Below are 17,847 nucleotides of genomic sequence, written 5' to 3' on the forward strand. Positions count from 1 at the left end.
ATGGTGGAAATTTAAAAACATCCACTGAGCTGACATTCATTATGTCAGTTAATAAAGGTGTGCCTTAATTTCTATTGCTGTCCATGTTCACCTGTCATAGAATCAGAATCAACTAGGTTGGAAAAGACCTTTAAGATCATCAAGTCCAACCTTTACGCCAGGATGTTCCTTTTTGTACTGCTAATAAACCCAGCTAAGTACACCTAGTAACAGAACCTGTGATTTAGCCTTGCAGTCACTTTTACAAGTGTTGCACAAATACAGTTAATTAATCTGAAGCAATCACATTTCTCCAGCTCTGACTCTCTTTGGTTTGCATATTTTCACTCTGACACTTGGTCTGTTGCCTTTAGACTGTGCAGGAGGCACTGGATAAGGCCAGAGAAGGGCGTACCTGCATTGTCATTGCCCACCGCCTGTCCACGATCCAGAACGCCGACATCATTGCTGTGATGTCGCAAGGAGCCATCATTGAAAGGGGCACTCACGATGAACTGATGGCCATGGAAGGAGCTTACTACAAGCTTGTTACCACTGGAGCCCCAATTAGCTGAGCCACTGTATTCTAAATGTGAAAGATTCCTTTTCCGTGTTGGGACCCCACTATGCTACAAACTGCTCTACGACACTGTGAGTTCTGTGGTACCCTAAATGTATGTAGCTTTCTGCATCAAGCACACTGGTCAGGCACATGCAAGGGACTAAGCATAGGCTGATGTATTCAGGAAATAGCTTAGCCCACTACTAAGGGGAAAAAAGCCTGAAAATGGGCAAGACCTTTGCTGGTGAGCTGGGGAATTGCCACCACCTGCAGTCAGGCTGCACAATCCTGTCTTTCCTCAACTAGCTATCAGGGAAGACTCTGCTCTACTGCTCTGGAAACTGCCACTTCGCTAGGTAAGCTAGATGAGTAAGAATCCTGACAATGCTGCTGTATATCTGAAGGGATCAGGTATCTCCTAACATTTGGTCTACAGAGGATTACAGCAGCCACCCTTACTGTGCTGTGGGTACAGACCCCCACCCTTACACCCCTTCACATCTTTCTTACCCATCAGGCTGGGCTTCCGCTGTGTGCTGTGACAGCACTAACACATTGGCGCCCTGAGCCTGGTCTGGCCATGCCCCCTCAACAAACCCCTGTACTTACAAAGAAGGCAGCTCCACACAAGTAAGGAAAGCAATCAAGGAGACTAACAAAAGCTAGTGAGGATCATTTGCCCTACGCTCACCGCTTGGATCAAAACTGTCAAATAGATTTTGAATAGGAATAAATGCTTTAGTTAAATCACTGTAAAATCCAACAGTTAATCATCACAGTTATTAAAACACTTCTGTAGAGATGGTGATGGATAATACGTCTTCTTTTTTCAGAAGGAAAGACAATGACGAGGATTTTTACAGAAATCATAAGTATATTCAGTAAAGGTGGAAAAAATAGCCATAATTAGCTCTTTGTATTAAACAGAGCTGATAAATAGAGGCACAATTAATTCAGAAATGACAAAGGTCAGGGAGTATCTTTTGGCAGAAGCTTGTCTCTGTAACAGTTTGTTATAAGGTCTATTGCTATTTTCTCTGAAATATGTTATTGGTTATTGTCTGCAGGACAACAGGACTCTTCCCTTCAGTGACTTTTAGGCCCCTGGAGACAAAGCAGAGAGACAGGAAGTCTAAATTTCTTTCAAACTTTAACTCTCGATTTTGAATCGTAGAGTATTAGCTGGAAAAGTCATTCTCCATGTCCTAAAAGCTGCAGCTGGGGGGGAGGTTCACCCACTTTAGAACAAATCCCAGCACAATGGAGTTCCTTATAAATCCACACCACAGTACCAGCTACTGCAAACTTGAATGGAGCTGTGAGGATGAACACTTTATATTAGGATACATCCCTTAATTCCAGGCAGAAAGAAACAATTTCAACTTTTGTACAACTCCATTAATAGAATTGCTTCAACAGACCCAGCTGAACTCACATAGCTGACACTGAAATACTGTTTTGCCAAGGAAGTCTGTGTTTTAATCTTTAACTGAAAATGAAAGAGGAAGCTGAATTATTTGCCTCATAGTTTAATCTTTTTAGCCTTTTTATGTTTCAGAGCAATAATTAGTTGGATGGCTCAGGACTGAAACTATTGACAGAGTGACTATGAATAACCTATTGACATACCTGTAAGATATTTAATTTATATTAGGTCATGGAAAAATAACAACTTTATTAAAAACTACAGTGACCATGTACTTAGTCCATAATTCTTTCTGCAAAAAGAACACCACTTTTGTGGTCCAAATTATACCAATAAATAGTATTTTTTTACTGGCTCTTGTGCTTTAGTGCTTCACCTCTTACCCTTCAGACAAGCAGATGGGTATCTTGCAGCAGGTAACAAGTATTTCTGTGATTTTGGATCATATTTCTCACAAGGGTCTGCCATGCAGGACAGAGCTGGTGAGAAGGCCAATGCAACTAGAGTAGTCCCTGCCTCCAAAGGAGCCTGCTATCTCTTTGCAGGAGCACAGCTACATGGGCCCTGCTGGGAGGTACTACTACAGCTCTTCATCATACAACCATCCTATTTTTAGGCAACTAGTAAATAGTGGGAGCTGTGTATTGGGAAGTGTTCCTGTAGAACAGACAACAATCATGCTGTACACAAACACATTGGTATTACAATTTTTGGGTGCCATCTCCTGCCACTTCGTATCTGTGTGCTATTGACCAGTTGATTATAAAGCCCTTCAGTACCTGTGTGAAGGGATTAAAGTCCAAGTGGAGCTACACCATCTGGGCATGAGTGACAAGCTTTGACTGCACAGTACAGAGTTGGGCTGGCCTTTCCTCTGCAGCTGCCTCACAGGTAAGATCTCCCAGTCCTGGAGCTTGGTGACAAGAGCAGAGCTTATGTCTTGCAGAGCCAACCCTGAGTTGACAGAAGTAACTGATGGTGGTGGTTGGTGTGTCCTGCTGTATGTTTCTCTGCATGGTCCCTAGCAACTGCATGATCTGGTTTTCTCACCACCCTATTCCTCTGGATAAATATATTTTGGGATGGCACCTGAGTAACTACACTGCAAATACAGCCCCTACTCCAGCTAGACTATTCTGAGCAGGAACAGCCTGTCTGTGGCCAGTCCTTCCATCAGGAAACCGTAACAGGGAATGGGGCGGCTGAAAAACTGCATTATTAGCAAAAGTGAGTAGTTCAGCCCATAATTGTGCAAGTGTCCACACTCTCTAGCTGTTCCAAATATTAACCATATGAAAGGCTGCAAAAGTTTGGTGAAGTTACAGTTTAAATGATTATCAAGTTAATAGCTCTCAGTTAGGGTGCCACACAATCTTAATACATAAGGCTTGAAGCATAATTTTTAACTGTGATCAATTCACAAAAGCCCGATAAAGAGAGATGAAGGCCTATTTCACTGTATCTAATAAATGGCTGGCTCCTAATTTACAATTCTAGCTCTATCAAAATATAACATTATAATCCTGATACTTGTTTATCCCACCACTCTGGGAAAGGCTAACTTAGACGTTTTGGGAGCCCTCTCTGGAGATTCTTCAGGCAGCTGCACAAAACTACAGCCTAACACACTCAGCTCAGACAGAAAGTGTCCTACTCTACTGCCATTACTTTATCCATAGGTTCATTTCTGAAGTTACCGATAAAAATCAAACTAACTTAATTTATTCAGTTTCCCCACCATTCTTGGTTTTAGTAATGTTTTAATAGCTGTAGAAAGAATAAGAGGTGGTTCAGACAGGAAACTGATCTTTGCCCCTTTCCCTGAAACACTGATGTTGGGGGCAGAATTAACAGGACACCAAGAAAGCAAGTGAGAACCCATGTCTTCTCACATGTTTGTACAGGACCTAGAACAATACTGCAGAAATACTCATCATCGTTCTACATTTATGGTTGTGTCTATCCCAAGATTCTTCTGTTAGTATTGGGAAGCACAGACCCTCATGTGTTAGGAACTTAGAAATGCGATGTCTGCTCCTACAAATCCCTTAGTGTTGGCCAGGAATGAGGAATAGAAGGATACCCAGACCAATCTAGAGTTTCATGATGCCTCTGTAGGCCACCTCGCCAGTAGGAAATAATAACAAAGCACAGAGCAACTTGAACATGAGAGAAATTACTGTCATAGCTGTCTTTGTACTTCATCATTTGCTTCTAGTCCCATTAGCTTAGTAATTTTGCTTCAGGAGTCACAATTATAGAACAGACTGGCTTCAGGCCAGCTGCTGTGGGAAAAAAGGGTTCAGAGAACCATTTAAGAAGACAGCAGGAGATGCATAAAGCACAGTACTCCTCAGGCTGTTAAAACCGGATGATTAATTTTCTTAAGGCATTCTTAGGAGGCACTTAAGTAAGGATGCTTGTTTCAGATTTGCTTCTGTAATTTGTACCACGTTCATTCCTAAGGGCCAAATCCAACTATTCACCTATTTTCCCAATTAAATAAGGTTTGTTCCATTTCAATTACCACACAACTAACTGGAAGTCTAGAAGCAATATCATGTTTATATCTTCTAAGCCTTACTACTATCAGATCATACATACACTGCCCTCATTACCCACATTATCGCTTTATGGTGCTTGTATACTATGTCTTATGAGATGGCATCAGCAAAATATTGCTTTAAGATTATGCACTGAAAAGGAATATGCAATAGTAGATGCTGCATAATGAATAAAAAAGGAAAATACCTGCCTTTGCTTATTTAGCGTATCCATTTTATATAGCAAACGTATTTAACATATCAGTTACTTGTGTAACTTAGGTAAACAAAGCTGACAAGGATATAAACTTGCAATGACAGGCTGCAATCACATTGGCATGATTTACTCAACTGCTACCAGCGATTCAGGCGTGTGACTTGACCTGAGAGAACTAGACTAATTTACCTTTGCAACACGGAGCTTGAACAACATTCTTGAGGTGATGTGCTGAGATGATTTCATTATTGACAAGGTTCTTCCTTTGTTGCTCTGTGCAGATGTACAAAACCCAAACTTTTGTTACACCATATTTACGCATTTTCAATGTCAAAGGTGTAATCTGTATCATTCATGATTTATGTGACCACTTTCAAAAAGCAGAAATGACAAAAGCCACACAGTAGCGCAAAAATATATTCTACAGAGTGTAATAATAGAAATAAACTTCTCCCCCCCCCCCCCCCCCCCCCCCCCCCGGCTTAATCAGAAGCTGTTTTGCTCAGGAAGCTCAATAAGTAAGTTAACTCTAAAGCCTTGTTTATAACTATGCTGGCCTTTTCCACAGTGCCTGGTACAGCTGTACAGTTGGAGGGAGTGTGATACTATCACCCCCTTCTCTAGCAGTTTAACACACAATTATCTATATATAAAAAAAAATTAAATATTGAGTATCACTATGTACAACTGAGGCTCAAAGCACCATCTAGCTGGAGATGGACAGAACTAAAAGACCACCAAGTAGTTGATTAAAACTTTGTTATGACCCAGAGTATTGGGTCATTTCTAACCATACTGCAGTGTGGTTGCAATACTTCTAGGAAAAAAAAAAAATTCACCAATTAGTATTCCTGAGCTGGCAAGCTCATTCTTGAATGCACTGATGTGGGATGCACTAGTTACTTACCAGAAGCACATCAAAGATGCAGCAGCATCCCCTTGGGTTAAAATGAGTTGGCAAAATTGCCTTTTGTTGAGGGTTCTTGACCAGTTCATATCCATCCCCCCATTGCTAACCATCTGGAAACTGTATCTAATTAAGTTTCTTTTCAGTTGTCCTCATTAATGAGTGGACACAGTACGGAACCAAGGCAACTACAGTCAAAGGCATAGCTGCACTCTTACAAAAAGAGAGAATGTAGAACAAATATTCAGTATGAGTAGGTATCTTAACAAAATTATACAGCTGCAGTGTAGCTAAAGAAGCAGTTACACACAGCACACGGAAACTTATCTTACAGCTATTTTTACCTCTACAGCTCGTGATGAACATTTCAGAATTAATTCCAAGACCTAAGCCAAAGAGCGCACCTAAATTCCTCACCAGTCCAGCAAATGGAGTTGTGTCAATGTTTATCCAGTCTGGGTTGGCACACCACTTCTTGGCCTTTGGAACAGACCATAGCAAGTCAATATCAAGAAGCTTGAGGACCAGATAAAAGCCAAGGGCAAAGATGAAAAGAAACAAGTTTGTCTTGATGTACATTCTCAAGCTTGCTGTCTGAATAGCAGGGGTATGCTCAAATGCTTCTGCCACCAGAATGCCTGCAGATTAGAAACTCAGTGTTACAGGGAACAATATACTTGTACTTTGAAGAAGCACTTTTTAAAGTGCTCCTGCAGACCTTGACTTTGGAAGATATGTATTTTATATCTAGATAAGTATCTATACACATACAAGTTACCATTTCTGTAGTACAGTACAAAACCCTTTTTCCTTCTCAAAAATGATAATTTGGGAAAAAAAAAAAAAAAAAAAGACATTCAACACCAAGCACTACATGACTTTGATATGAAGCACAACTTAGGCCTGACTGCACATCCCGGATGACAACCTATCAAATATTAGATGTAAACTAGAACATTCCTGTTCTAGAACTATACAATAGTTCCTCACTCAAAGACTGGCCCCAGCAATGCAGAATTCAATACCAGTTCCAACACAGGCTTTGATTACTGAAGGAAAAGACACAGAACATCCTTCTTTCTTACTCATTTTATCCTGGTTATGAAAAGGGAAAGCTGGACTGCAGGCTCTTAGCCAGTGCTGCCCAGGCTGCTATGCATCCGTGAGAGGGGGAGCAGGCAGCCCCCACTCAATGCTCTGGTCAAGACCCTCCTCAAGATCAGATAGATACTAGAGATATTGTTCATAGTTTGAGCTTCCTAAATACCAATTTGAAGCATGTTTAACTCTGAAAAATGTTCATTAGCTTCTTAAATCACCCTGGGGAGTTTGCACTGCCAGTTTGCCTTTTTCTGTTTTGCTCCAGGCCTCTGGCCCTGGGCTTGTCCACACTGCACACATGGTAGTTTACGCCTGGACACCATTTGAAGTGAACCAAATAGCTTCCCCATAAGAGGACCAACTCCCTCTCTAATCCCTTCTACACATTCCACACAGATAAAGATCAGGTGCAGCCACAGAAGCTGGAGCTAGTCTGTGACAGTGAGCAGAATCAAATGGCACGTGGACAAGGTCTCACTCCTCGTGTGAATTAGAGAGACAGCAGATAACTCACAAATTCTACTGTTAGACTGTCATCACATCCTTCTGGAGAGAGAAGAGCACCACCAGAGCTGCAAGCTAAGTGGCACTACTAAAAATCTCTTGCCACCTCTCATACTTTATTTTTCTCAGATTTTGCATACACGTTGAAAAGAAAAACCAGTAGCATTACCAGCAAATACTCCAAGAATAACTTGATGAGGGAAATGCGTTGCTATGAATACTCTCGAGATGCACACACTGATCTGGATAATCCAAAAAATACTCCAGAGGAATGACCATGTCAGTCTAAAAAGGAAAAATAAAATTAAGACAAGATTTCACCTACTAATTTACACCAGGCCCCTTCGTGTCAGGCTCATATTTTTACCAAGCAGAGGGTGACAAGTACAAAAGTTACAATCAGGTGGTTAAAAACCAGAAGTCAGTACTAAAACATTATCAATCAAGAGTGTTTGCTCTTGCAGCTACATCTATGGCTGCAGGAACACACCCCAGTAGTTTTAGGCCCAAGACGCCACCATGGTTTTAGCAATAAAAGTCATTAAAGGCGAGTTAAATGAGCACTAGTACCTTGAACATATTTCTTATCATGAAGTCCTATCTAAATGCAAAAGTTCAATTATTTGATGACAAAATTCACATAGTATGGGAACAATCTTTGAAACAGCCGCCATCAAAGCAGTCACAAGAGTTCCCCACGGGGCTGAGCAAGATGTTGCACTGACCTTTGCCAACTTTATGTGCATCTGCTTTAAAACGGGCCAAGAAGGCATCTGTCAAAGCAGCAAACACTGAAGACATGACACAACCTTTAACAGGAGCTGATTCGGAGATATTTTATGCAGTGACTGTAAATTAATAAACACCAATCTATACAAATGGATAAATCCTCTTAATATTCTTTTTCTCCAGCTAAAGTAGATAATAATAAACAGTTGGTTTTTTTGTTGTTGGTTTTTTGTTGTTTTTTTTTTTTTTTTATTTAAACAAGCTGGCCAGAGCAGACTGTGAATATTTGGTTAAAATAAGTCAGTCCATTAAAATACAGCATGAATATAAAGAAATACCTGCATGAGTCAGAATAGTGGTGACACTGACCTGTGAAGGCTAACTGCTGATTTATCTTTCCATCTAACTGTGTAGCTAAGTGCTGCAGTGACCATTACATACCAGACGCAAGAAGATCCCATGGCATGTCCGGATGGGCTTCCTAGTAAAAACAAAAAGGAAATATTTTCATAACATTTGTCATATAGAAAATGTCTACTGGCAATTCCTCGGCCACCTAATCATTCAGAAAGAAAATGATTAGCAAAGGCTGAATGAATGTCAACTGCTTGTCAAAAACTAATTTTTCAGAAGACTCATCCAAAGGGAATCCAGAATATTTGTCTGAAATCAAGTAGGTAACAGCTTAACCATCTTACACTGGTGTCTTGATTGGAAAGCAGAGTAGTTTTCTATTACTTAGATTTGGATTGTGATTATGTATTTATTTGAAAAAAATAGCATCTAGGGGTCTCTTAGGGCTTGTAATGTAGAAGTTATATATGAGCATTGGTTGAAATAGGTTTTTAATGGGCTACCTCATAATTAAGGGTGCAACAGAGATTTAGCCCTTTGTAACATTCTAAACTAAATTACTAGTACAACTTCAGATGGCCCTTCCAAATTGCCCTTTATCTGCTTCACCAATTACCATGGCATTAGCAATCGTGATTGTGATCTGTGTCTCATTAGTAATATTACAGGTAATTAATATTTTAGGTAGTTTTGTAATAAATTTAGAACTGTATCTGAAGTGTGATGGAAGAACTGTGTCTTTATGCTTTACTTTATTTTATAAATTTTAAGGTGGTGTACAACCTCAAATAGCTTGGAAACGTTATTAGTGGAAGTGGCACATGAAATGATGCTGTAACATACCAGAGTAATGGCTGTATTCACAGTAGTCTATTAACACAGAAACACACTCTTACAGAGATCAATAGTGATTTCTTTTTAGTCCAGGTATAAAAATACATGTGTAATTTATTTTAATCTAATGAATAAAATTTTAAGTTTGCTGGAAACAATATGAAGCCATAGAGGAGTTCCTACAACCATGGAAATCACCAAAATACAAAGTAGGCTGGCATGATGCAAGGGAAACGATTCCTAAAATTACTTCTTTACCCCTGTTCACCAGGGAAGGAGAGAAAATTAGATAATTGGACTTTTACAGCTTGGCTTTCTGTGGAAACAAAAGAGAAGTAAAACAGGGTGATTTCACTGGCAAAAGAAACCATTTTGGCTGAAGAATGTGTTATGATCCAGCACTACGTAGTAGCTTGCAAAGCAAAAGAATAGTTCATTGAAGCAGTAAAGCAGGAATGTCTAGGGAGAACAAGCACAATGATTTCTGGCTCCCTGCACTTATTTTCGGTATTCTGCTTGGCAGTATCTTTAGTAGTCAAACTACCAACTATTTTGTTCATTTCAGAACAGATGTACACTTCTAAACCTCACAACAGAACAAATATCACTTATAAGGAAACCATAATGTTGTATATCAGCACTAGGAAAGCTGCTTTGTTGTCATGGAGGAAAACGTAATCTAGGAAAAATGTTTCACTGTTCATCTGCAAATTACCTACTAGAAGCAGTTTAAGGTTTATGTTCTCAAAATCTTACATATGCCAGAGAAAAGATGGCTGCAGGGTTTTAGTTCAGTTCATTCCAGAAGTACAAACCAAAATCAGGTCCTAGATTGCTTGCCATGTCATATAAACAGTTCCTTTAGTTTGAAGGCAAACAACAGTTTGCCTTTTGTTGAGCCACAGAGTTTGGGGTTAGCAGTATTTGGATATGCCTTTCTCAGGCCTGCAGCTGCTTCTCTAATCCTTTCATGTAAATTGCACATTTAAAAAGTGTGTGAAGTACAGTGTAGGCTCACACACTGACTGTGTGCACCTAACAGCTGTGCTGACTGCACCTCCTCTTGTTAAGGAGGGAAAGCTGTCTGAGATATTGTTGATGGTCAAGGGCAAATCTGGAGGTGGGAGAAAATTTGGTCATTACAAGAAAAATCAGGAATCAGTATGACAGTTGTAGCCACTGCACAGAAACAGGAATGACTTGTTACTTCAGGAAGAAAGGCCTTCTGGTTCAATGAATCAAAATGAAACACACTGACTGGTTCTTTAGCCAGGGCTTGAAATTACATGGTACTGAATGGGCACAGTTCTGAAGGCTTTTGAAAATATCTGAAGGACTTTAATACTTTGGGTTAGGTCCCAAATGAATTAACTTGAAACAGACTGCAGATCACATACAGACCAGGCATTATGAAACCTGCCTGGTACAAGGGCTTAAGCTTCTGGTTCAAAATTACAATGGGATATAATGCAGGATATTGTCAACAAAATACAGCTCTGCGGGACGAAAACAAAAGCAAGCTTGCAGTGGCACTGACGAGGCACTAAGCACATTAATTTCCACAGTCACTATTTTCTTGTACAAGGCATTCAACTAAATTCAGTCCCTTAGCTCCAAGCAAGTTTATCTTGTTTCATATTAGGCAGGGTTGCACAAGCTCATTTAACTTGAGCAATAGCGCTCTAGATAGTTCTCTGACTTCCCCAGAGAAGACAGATTAAAAAAGTGAAAATACCTGAAAATGGTGCATTTTTTTAAAGAAATGTTTTTCTCCCCCCTATATTTGTACACGTAGTGTGTGTGTGTGTGTTCCCATTCAGTGTCAGTGTCTGGTTCTGGGAAGAGGGCTTCCATTTCCACTTTTGATACATTACATGATGGATTGCTGACACTATTGTTATTTACTCTGAATCCCCTACTACCAGTTTATGGCTTGAATAATCCTTGCAATAGTGCACAAGCCCTCAAACTCAATGACCCCCTGGTCTGTTTTGGAACACTCTTAGACAATGTGGTATTTCTCTTCCCAAGCTGATGTCATTGGCACTGCCACTGTTGCTAAAAATGATCTCTCAAAGCAGGTGAATCACTCTTTCTGAACCCATGACACAGGTTTTGTGAAACTCCTCACTGATATGCTGGTTCATTCTAGTAGGAGTTATTTTTAAAGCAAACCTATCACATTTTATTTCTTCATCTCTTCCTGTGTTTTGCTGCTATTTTGGACATGAGCTCTGAGATTTGTATATCATATAAGTCACACCCTCTCCCCCCAAAAGCCACTATCTCTATTGAATGTGCCAATGTAATCTCCAATATTTCTTACCTGGTCCAGTTTCACATGTTATAGGAAACTGTTCAAGGCATGGGCTTGACTGATTGGGATAAATCATTGTTTCTTGCACCCACCAGTATGGGCGATGGCCAAATAAAATCCTGCCAAAAAAAAAAAAAAAAAAGAGGCAGAAACATGATAAAAAGATTTTTATGTGAGAAGGCCTCAGTAAAGCATGATAAATACTCTTACAAGGAATACAAAGAGCTATATTGCCAAAATTATTCTGTAATAGTTCTATATGATGTTCTTGTCTTATCAAAATGTCATTTCAAACACATGTTAAGTATCTTCATTGTGAATTCCTGTTTTACAATTACAGGGCAAAGTCTACTAGTACATTATTTACAAAAAGTTTTCTAAACTTGAGGCACATATAGTAACCATCATTAAAAATACCATATTTTAAAATAAATCCAACTTCTTACCATTTAAATATGAGGTTGAACCAATCACCAATGACTGCCACCCATATCATTTTAGTACCAACCACTTGGTTGAGCTGAAACCAAAGAGGAAAATAAATTGAGAATATATTCCGGGGATCGCCAACGTGTGACATAAAATTAAGCAAATCCTGGTAAGCCCTGTAGTCCCTCTGTAAATGTTGAATGATAAGCACGCCATTGCTATGAAGGAGATCCATCTTAATGGATTAAACGATACTTGAAATATAGTAAAGTTCCTTTAAACTTAAGTTTCTAGTGATGGAGAATGAGAACCACAGAGGGGAGCTATTAAAAAATGAGAGCAAGTGATTGACGTTGCCTTTATATTGTATCGGCGCGGTGCACCCAGCCGCTCCTGGAACACGTGGCTCCAAATCGCCAGGAAAGCACATAAGTCTGTTAGCACTGCAAAGCTTTTCTGTTTGTAAATTGTAATTGGAGGAAGCTAAGTGAAGTACATGCTGAGCAGCAGCAAATTGTAGGGAAAGTTTTGTGGAAACACAACGTGTAACTTACGCAATCCTCTCTATGAACAGTTGGAACATGTTTGCTTGAATTTTCTCACAGTTCATTTCTCTGCAGGATGGACATCAGTAATGTGTATACTTCATTAAGTGTTGCCTGTATAAAGGATAGAAAGAATACACAATTAATTGGTCTTTGCAGAACTGTCATCAAAGCTGTACATTTCACTTTGAAACAGATTTTGGCTACCATGCTGTGACACAACGTATTTTCAGTCATGGAAAATAAAACTAGCCATCAACAATGCTGTTGAGATCTAGATTCTTTTTTAAAGCAGCAATATTCTCAAAGCACTGAAAAACAATTGTTTCCTTCATACAAGAGGCCACGTTAATCCAGGGCACAATGCAGATGAAACTTAGTCTCCAAGTCATCTCATTCAGTATTGCCATTCTTGAGTTCTGCATACATGAGGCAAGTCCTACACACCTCTGCCAAAAGGAGCTGAAGCCCAACCTCCTGCAGGACCCTTTCTGGCTGCCCAGCCTAGCAGAAATGCTACCTGCAGAGAAAGCCTGGGAACAGATGATGAGGAGTATTTCCCTGAAGTATCCCCGAGTGAAACACTTAGGTTCTGCAGGGCAAACAGCCAAGAGACAACTGAGATTCTGCCAGATAGCAGGATTTTAAGAGTGTACAGCAAATAACATATTAGCACACGAGATTTATCAATATTAGTACTAATAACTGTAGCGTAGGAAAAGATTGTTAGTTTGTGAGGTGGCTACATGAAAAACTTTTTTCCAGATGAGATTAAATGGATACCAAGAGTCTGATGATATCATCATCTGGTATCATTAGAGCAACAAGAAGAAAACTTCAGTTCTTTATCAGGCTCCAATATTCAGACATAGTAATATCTTTTACTAAAGACTATCTATGTATCTGCAACAATTAAAATCAGAAAAACAAAAGCAGCTGTATATATGCTCTGCACACCTCCCTGCTGCTTTCTCCATGGCACTTAAACTATACAAGCTGTGGAGACAAAGATACAAACTACTTAACTGGTTTTGCTGAAGAGAGATTTAACAGCTTAATCCAGCTTTATGGTGTGTGGCCAGGGAAGTCACACGGAAACATTAAGCAGATTCAACAAATAAGGCATGACAATTAAATGGACTTAGAAGACCTCTCTTCCTGACTCAATCTCACATTTACTTCAGCTACTGGCATTTACTTTAGCTATTAATAGTCTGTTTTTAGAAACTTTTTAGCAGATTTAAATCCCGTATGTTTATTGCTACCCATCGCATTGAGCTAGGTAGAAAACCTTTAAGTTAAAAAGTGATTTCAAATTATATGTACTGTTTCTGAAGAGCTACTACAATATTTTTGCGTACATTGACTGAATTATTCACTTCAACTGGTATCACCCGCTTTCAAGGAAAACCCTTCCAACCCCAAAATTTCAGGATATTTCAACAATCAGTTTTTCCTAGCTTTTTAGCTGCAAATATTTGGGGAGGTTTCTTTCTTGCTAAGCCAAGCTGTATAGCTCATGGCTTTGCAGGGTGTCTGGCAAGGGAACTGTCATACAAATGAAACTGATGGAACTTATTTTCTCTCTCCCAGTTCTTTCCCAAAAATTAACTTGTTTAGAAACATCTCTGTCTCAAGTAACTTTTTATACCTTACTACTAGAAAAAAATGTCCTTTTGCCATATTTTTTTTTCTGCAAAATTCTCTCTCCTTTAAAGATAAGCAAGACTTTGAATAACAATTAAAAAAGGAAAAAAAAAAATCATGCTTTTATACATGTCTGGGCTTAGTATGCAAAAATGTGGAGAATCTGAGCTTTTCTTCTGTTTATCAGTCTAGATTATAAAGAGTAATTAGTGTAAATGTCAAATCGGTGGCTAACAGCCGTCTTCTAGTACTTAGTTAAAACAGCAACTGTAATGATGTTAAGTCTGAATAACTATTGTTCCATTAGCAAAAATATTTTGCAATAAGTAAGTTTCCACCAAGAGTCAATTTAATGTCCTCAGGAGAGTCTACCAAGTAACAAAATAGATCACTTTCCAGTCTCTCTATAATGCCACCACTGTTACTCAGTAGTACCAGAAAAACTGCCTCTCTGACACAGAATGTGCAGAACCATTGCAGTAACTTTTTGCATAGTTTTTTTATTCATAAATACAAATCCACCCACCCACCCATGTTATCCACTGGGATAGTGCTGCATCTGCTCAGGCTAAACTCTTCTTCACAGAACCACTCAGGCACACTTTGTTTCTCCAGAAACTTTGTTAATATAACCTATGAAGAAGGTATGTCTTGGCAATGTTTCAGTGAAGTAACCTCTTTTAGTATAAATGCTAAAGACCTGCTACTGATTTTCATTTTAAAGATTTTACTGCTGATTCATATGCTGCTGATTATCTTTCTGCTTAGATAAAGATAGGCACCTTAGACATAATGAAGACTAATGGCTAATAGCAAACATAAATAATCTCTAGTTGTCTCCTAAATTATTTCTGACTGTTTCAGAAGCTCCTACACCCACATGTTAACACATACCAGGAATCATGTTTATAAAAGATATTTAGAAAAACCCCAACCAAACCCAAATCTACAAACAGAAAGCATGAACTTCTGGGAACAGGTAAGCAGGTTTCTGTGAGAGCAGCAGTTCAGGTGATGCTCTCACTGTGCCTGGAAGCACAATGGATTGTGCTTCATCCAAGAGACCATCAACAACTGACATGCGAGTCATCTCTTGTCCTGCCTGTGATATTTCACAACCTATGGAAGTCTGAGACACTAAAGACCTTCCTAGTTCTAATAACCAAAGATGGCAAAATGTTTTGAAATACTTAATAACTTCTTTAAATTAACAAAGAAGAAATACTTCCTCGAAAGGCTTCCCCACCCCTTCTATGAAAAGCACTGCAAAATGCTTCTGTAATGCACTTAGTATTTCAAAGTTACTTGAGATAATATGAAATAAAACTATGTGCTGTATTTTAGTATGTGGAATTGCGAGGAAAAATAGTGCTCTGTACAAAATGGTCACAATCTGTATGCAATTAAGTTTTTAAATCAAAGCTTTTGTCTGCTTTTGTCTTGTTTTGATATTACAGAACCAAGGCTTGGCCCTCACATGATCAAATCAATTCTTAGTGCAAAGCAAAAACCTTTAAAATGCTATCTGTTCATTATAAAAAAAATTTAATTTATTGGTATTATCTTGATATATTTCCCAAGACATACAAAACCAGAGACTATCCAAAACTTTACATATGCTTGGTAATAATATAGAAACAAGAATCATGCTGATGACCCACTGAAGGGAGGATAAAATGTTTACAGCTGCTTTACACCTACATATTAGAGCAAATATTACATAACAGATGTTGTTAAGCAAATGTTTGCAAGGGAAGGAAAACCCATCAAAGCAAACATCTTCTAAAACACTGTTAATGGAGGCCTATGTGCTGGGCCTAACTTTATGGTACATTATACTTAGTTAATTGAACAATAACATTAATTTCCACATCAGTGTTTTCACTGGCACTGGAGCAGCTATAAGGATTAAGTAGCAATTTAGTAAGTTCACAAGCACACTGTATACAACAGCTGACAGCTATTTTCTTAGGTATGAATACTTTCCAAATGGAACACTGAGAAGATACATCTCAATTTTAGATTTAGGAAGAGAAGAATCTTTCAAGAAGCTCTTTCTTTCTTTGTTACTATATTTCATTCCCTTGAGCATTCCTCATTGGACCCAGGTGGCCCTAGTTAAGGTCAGGCTTCTTTAAGGCTGGACTGACCAATAGAGGTTTAGCAAATAATAACCTGAAACAGCTGCCTTCTCTTGGTTCTGCCACCTTAATCTAATTTTCCTAGTTACCACACTGTCATCATTCCTTGCTATGAAGTTCACTATGCAAATAAAGGAAACTAATAAACCTTCTGTTTGCAATACAGTAACTGCCACACCTTAATACTTGCTTTTATTTATGTGTGTCTGTATGTGTAAGCATAAATGATACAAACCACGCATGGAATACAATTCTGGCATGTTCACAAAAAAGTCACATCTAAGGAATTCTACTTACTCTAAGTATGAATAGTTACCTTTTAGAAATCACAGGCAACCTAGAGTTTAAGAGTGAATAACAATCCTTCGAGCTCCATAAACTGCAAGCAGAAATGGAGTTTGGACCCCCAAGGGCAACAAATCTCCACTGCATTTTTTTGTTTTGTTCCTTTTCATTTAACATTTTATTGCCATTCTCTAATCCCTGAAACTAGCCCCATGCCAACCATAGTTCAGTGAGGTCAGAAACCTACACACAGAAGTAGCTGAGCCTGTTTATTAGCACCAGCTCTTCAATATTGTGTTCCCTTAGCCGTTTCCACTGAAGCTGCAGTAGCTCTCCAACCCTAAGCTATAGCTCCCAACTACCCCTTCAATCCAGCTCTGGAATAGCCCCATATGGACTCTGAGGTAGCAGTAAAATAAAGCAACAAATCTTCATTGGCAGTAGCCTGCCCCTCAGTTTGATTGCAGGTTAACTGTCACTCTGCTGCTGTCCTTGTACATCTTGGAACCCGAAGTTTAACTGAGTACCCCTGGGTTACAAAGACACCTGTGCAGAACTGGCAAGTGCAGAAAAGGGCTATGTGGTACAATTACACTGTCTCCAGCAAAGCTTTTAGTGCTAAAAACAGGGTAACTTGCCATGGAAAGCTCATCCACCCAAGACCACCCTGTGGCTTGCTGACAGAAACTGAGGGGAAAAAAAAGTAAATCAGAACAAGTGCCTGGGCTAAACTTACTGCAAGGTTAGGTGTGTTTCTAATTACAGAGCCTCCCTAATCAGACCTAACGGAGGATTTAAGCAGAATATGACCTGTGCCAGTTTAGGTCATGAGGCTGTATTTCTGCCTATGTGTTACGTTTATGACTAGGTTACCCAAGGTATGTTAATAGACTTCACGTTGGAAACAAGTTCTAACTTCACAGTAACGTAAAGAAGCTAACCTGCTCCCCGGCTCAAGTCTGGTTTCGTTCAGTACGGAACCGTAAACCCGGTCAGGCTTTCCACCTCGACCGACCACACTCCCCGCCGCAGCGGGCATCCCTTCAGCGGGCCCTAAGAACACGTTTTAATCCGAACAAGCACTTCGCAAGGGAAGGGGGCCGACTCACAGCTGCTTCGCCCTCGCAGCACGGGCACCGACCCCCGCCGCAAGCCCGAAGGACCCCATGGCGGCAACACCACTCGTCCCTGCCCGACATGGCGTCTCGACCTCACGCCACAGCGGACCGTTACCTCAGCGACGGCCGGCAGCTCCCAACACACCCTGCGCCTCCGGTCGCGACAAAGAGGACAGCTGAACCAATCAGCAGCGCGCTTCTTGCCAGGC

The 17,847-nt window shown here is 39.7% G+C and overlaps 2 protein-coding genes across 8 annotated transcripts in view; one reads left to right on the top strand and one right to left on the bottom strand.

Moving 5' to 3' along the window:
* The window catches only part of ABCB11 (ATP binding cassette subfamily B member 11), a 45,318-nt gene extending 42,998 nt beyond the window's left edge, over positions 1-2,320 (top strand). For both annotated transcript variants that reach the window (XM_030486369.1, XM_030486370.1), the window contains one exon: positions 354-2,320. In XM_030486369.1, coding sequence (XP_030342229.1) covers positions 354-554 — 201 coding nt within the window. In that variant the 3' untranslated portion in view covers positions 555-2,320. The remainder of the gene's footprint in view (positions 1-353) is intronic.
* Positions 1,366-17,809, bottom strand: G6PC2 (glucose-6-phosphatase catalytic subunit 2). 6 transcript variants are annotated; one of them, XM_030486373.1, is made up of 7 exons: positions 17,754-17,809; positions 12,457-12,561; positions 11,920-11,993; positions 11,483-11,592; positions 8,338-8,449; positions 7,409-7,524; positions 1,366-6,272 (listed from the first exon to the last, which is right to left on the bottom strand). In XM_030486373.1, exons 3-7 carry the CDS (start codon positions 11,967-11,969, stop codon positions 5,761-5,763), a joined length of 900 nt encoding a protein of 299 aa, XP_030342233.1. In that variant the 5' UTR covers positions 11,970-11,993; positions 12,457-12,561; positions 17,754-17,809; the 3' UTR covers positions 1,366-5,760. The 6 variants fall into 6 exon arrangements, with proteins under 6 accessions (XP_030342233.1, XP_030342232.1, XP_030342234.1 ...); XM_030486372.1 differs by lacking the exon at positions 17,754-17,809 and adding an exon at positions 17,630-17,747; XM_030486374.1 differs by lacking the exon at positions 17,754-17,809 and adding an exon at positions 17,462-17,747.
* Between the last annotated feature and the right edge of the window lie 38 nt (positions 17,810-17,847).

The sequence above is a fragment of the Strigops habroptila genome, chromosome 5, assembly GCF_004027225.2.
Source record: "Strigops habroptila isolate Jane chromosome 5, bStrHab1.2.pri, whole genome shotgun sequence".
NCBI classification, from domain to species: Eukaryota; Metazoa; Chordata; class Aves; order Psittaciformes; family Psittacidae; genus Strigops; species Strigops habroptila.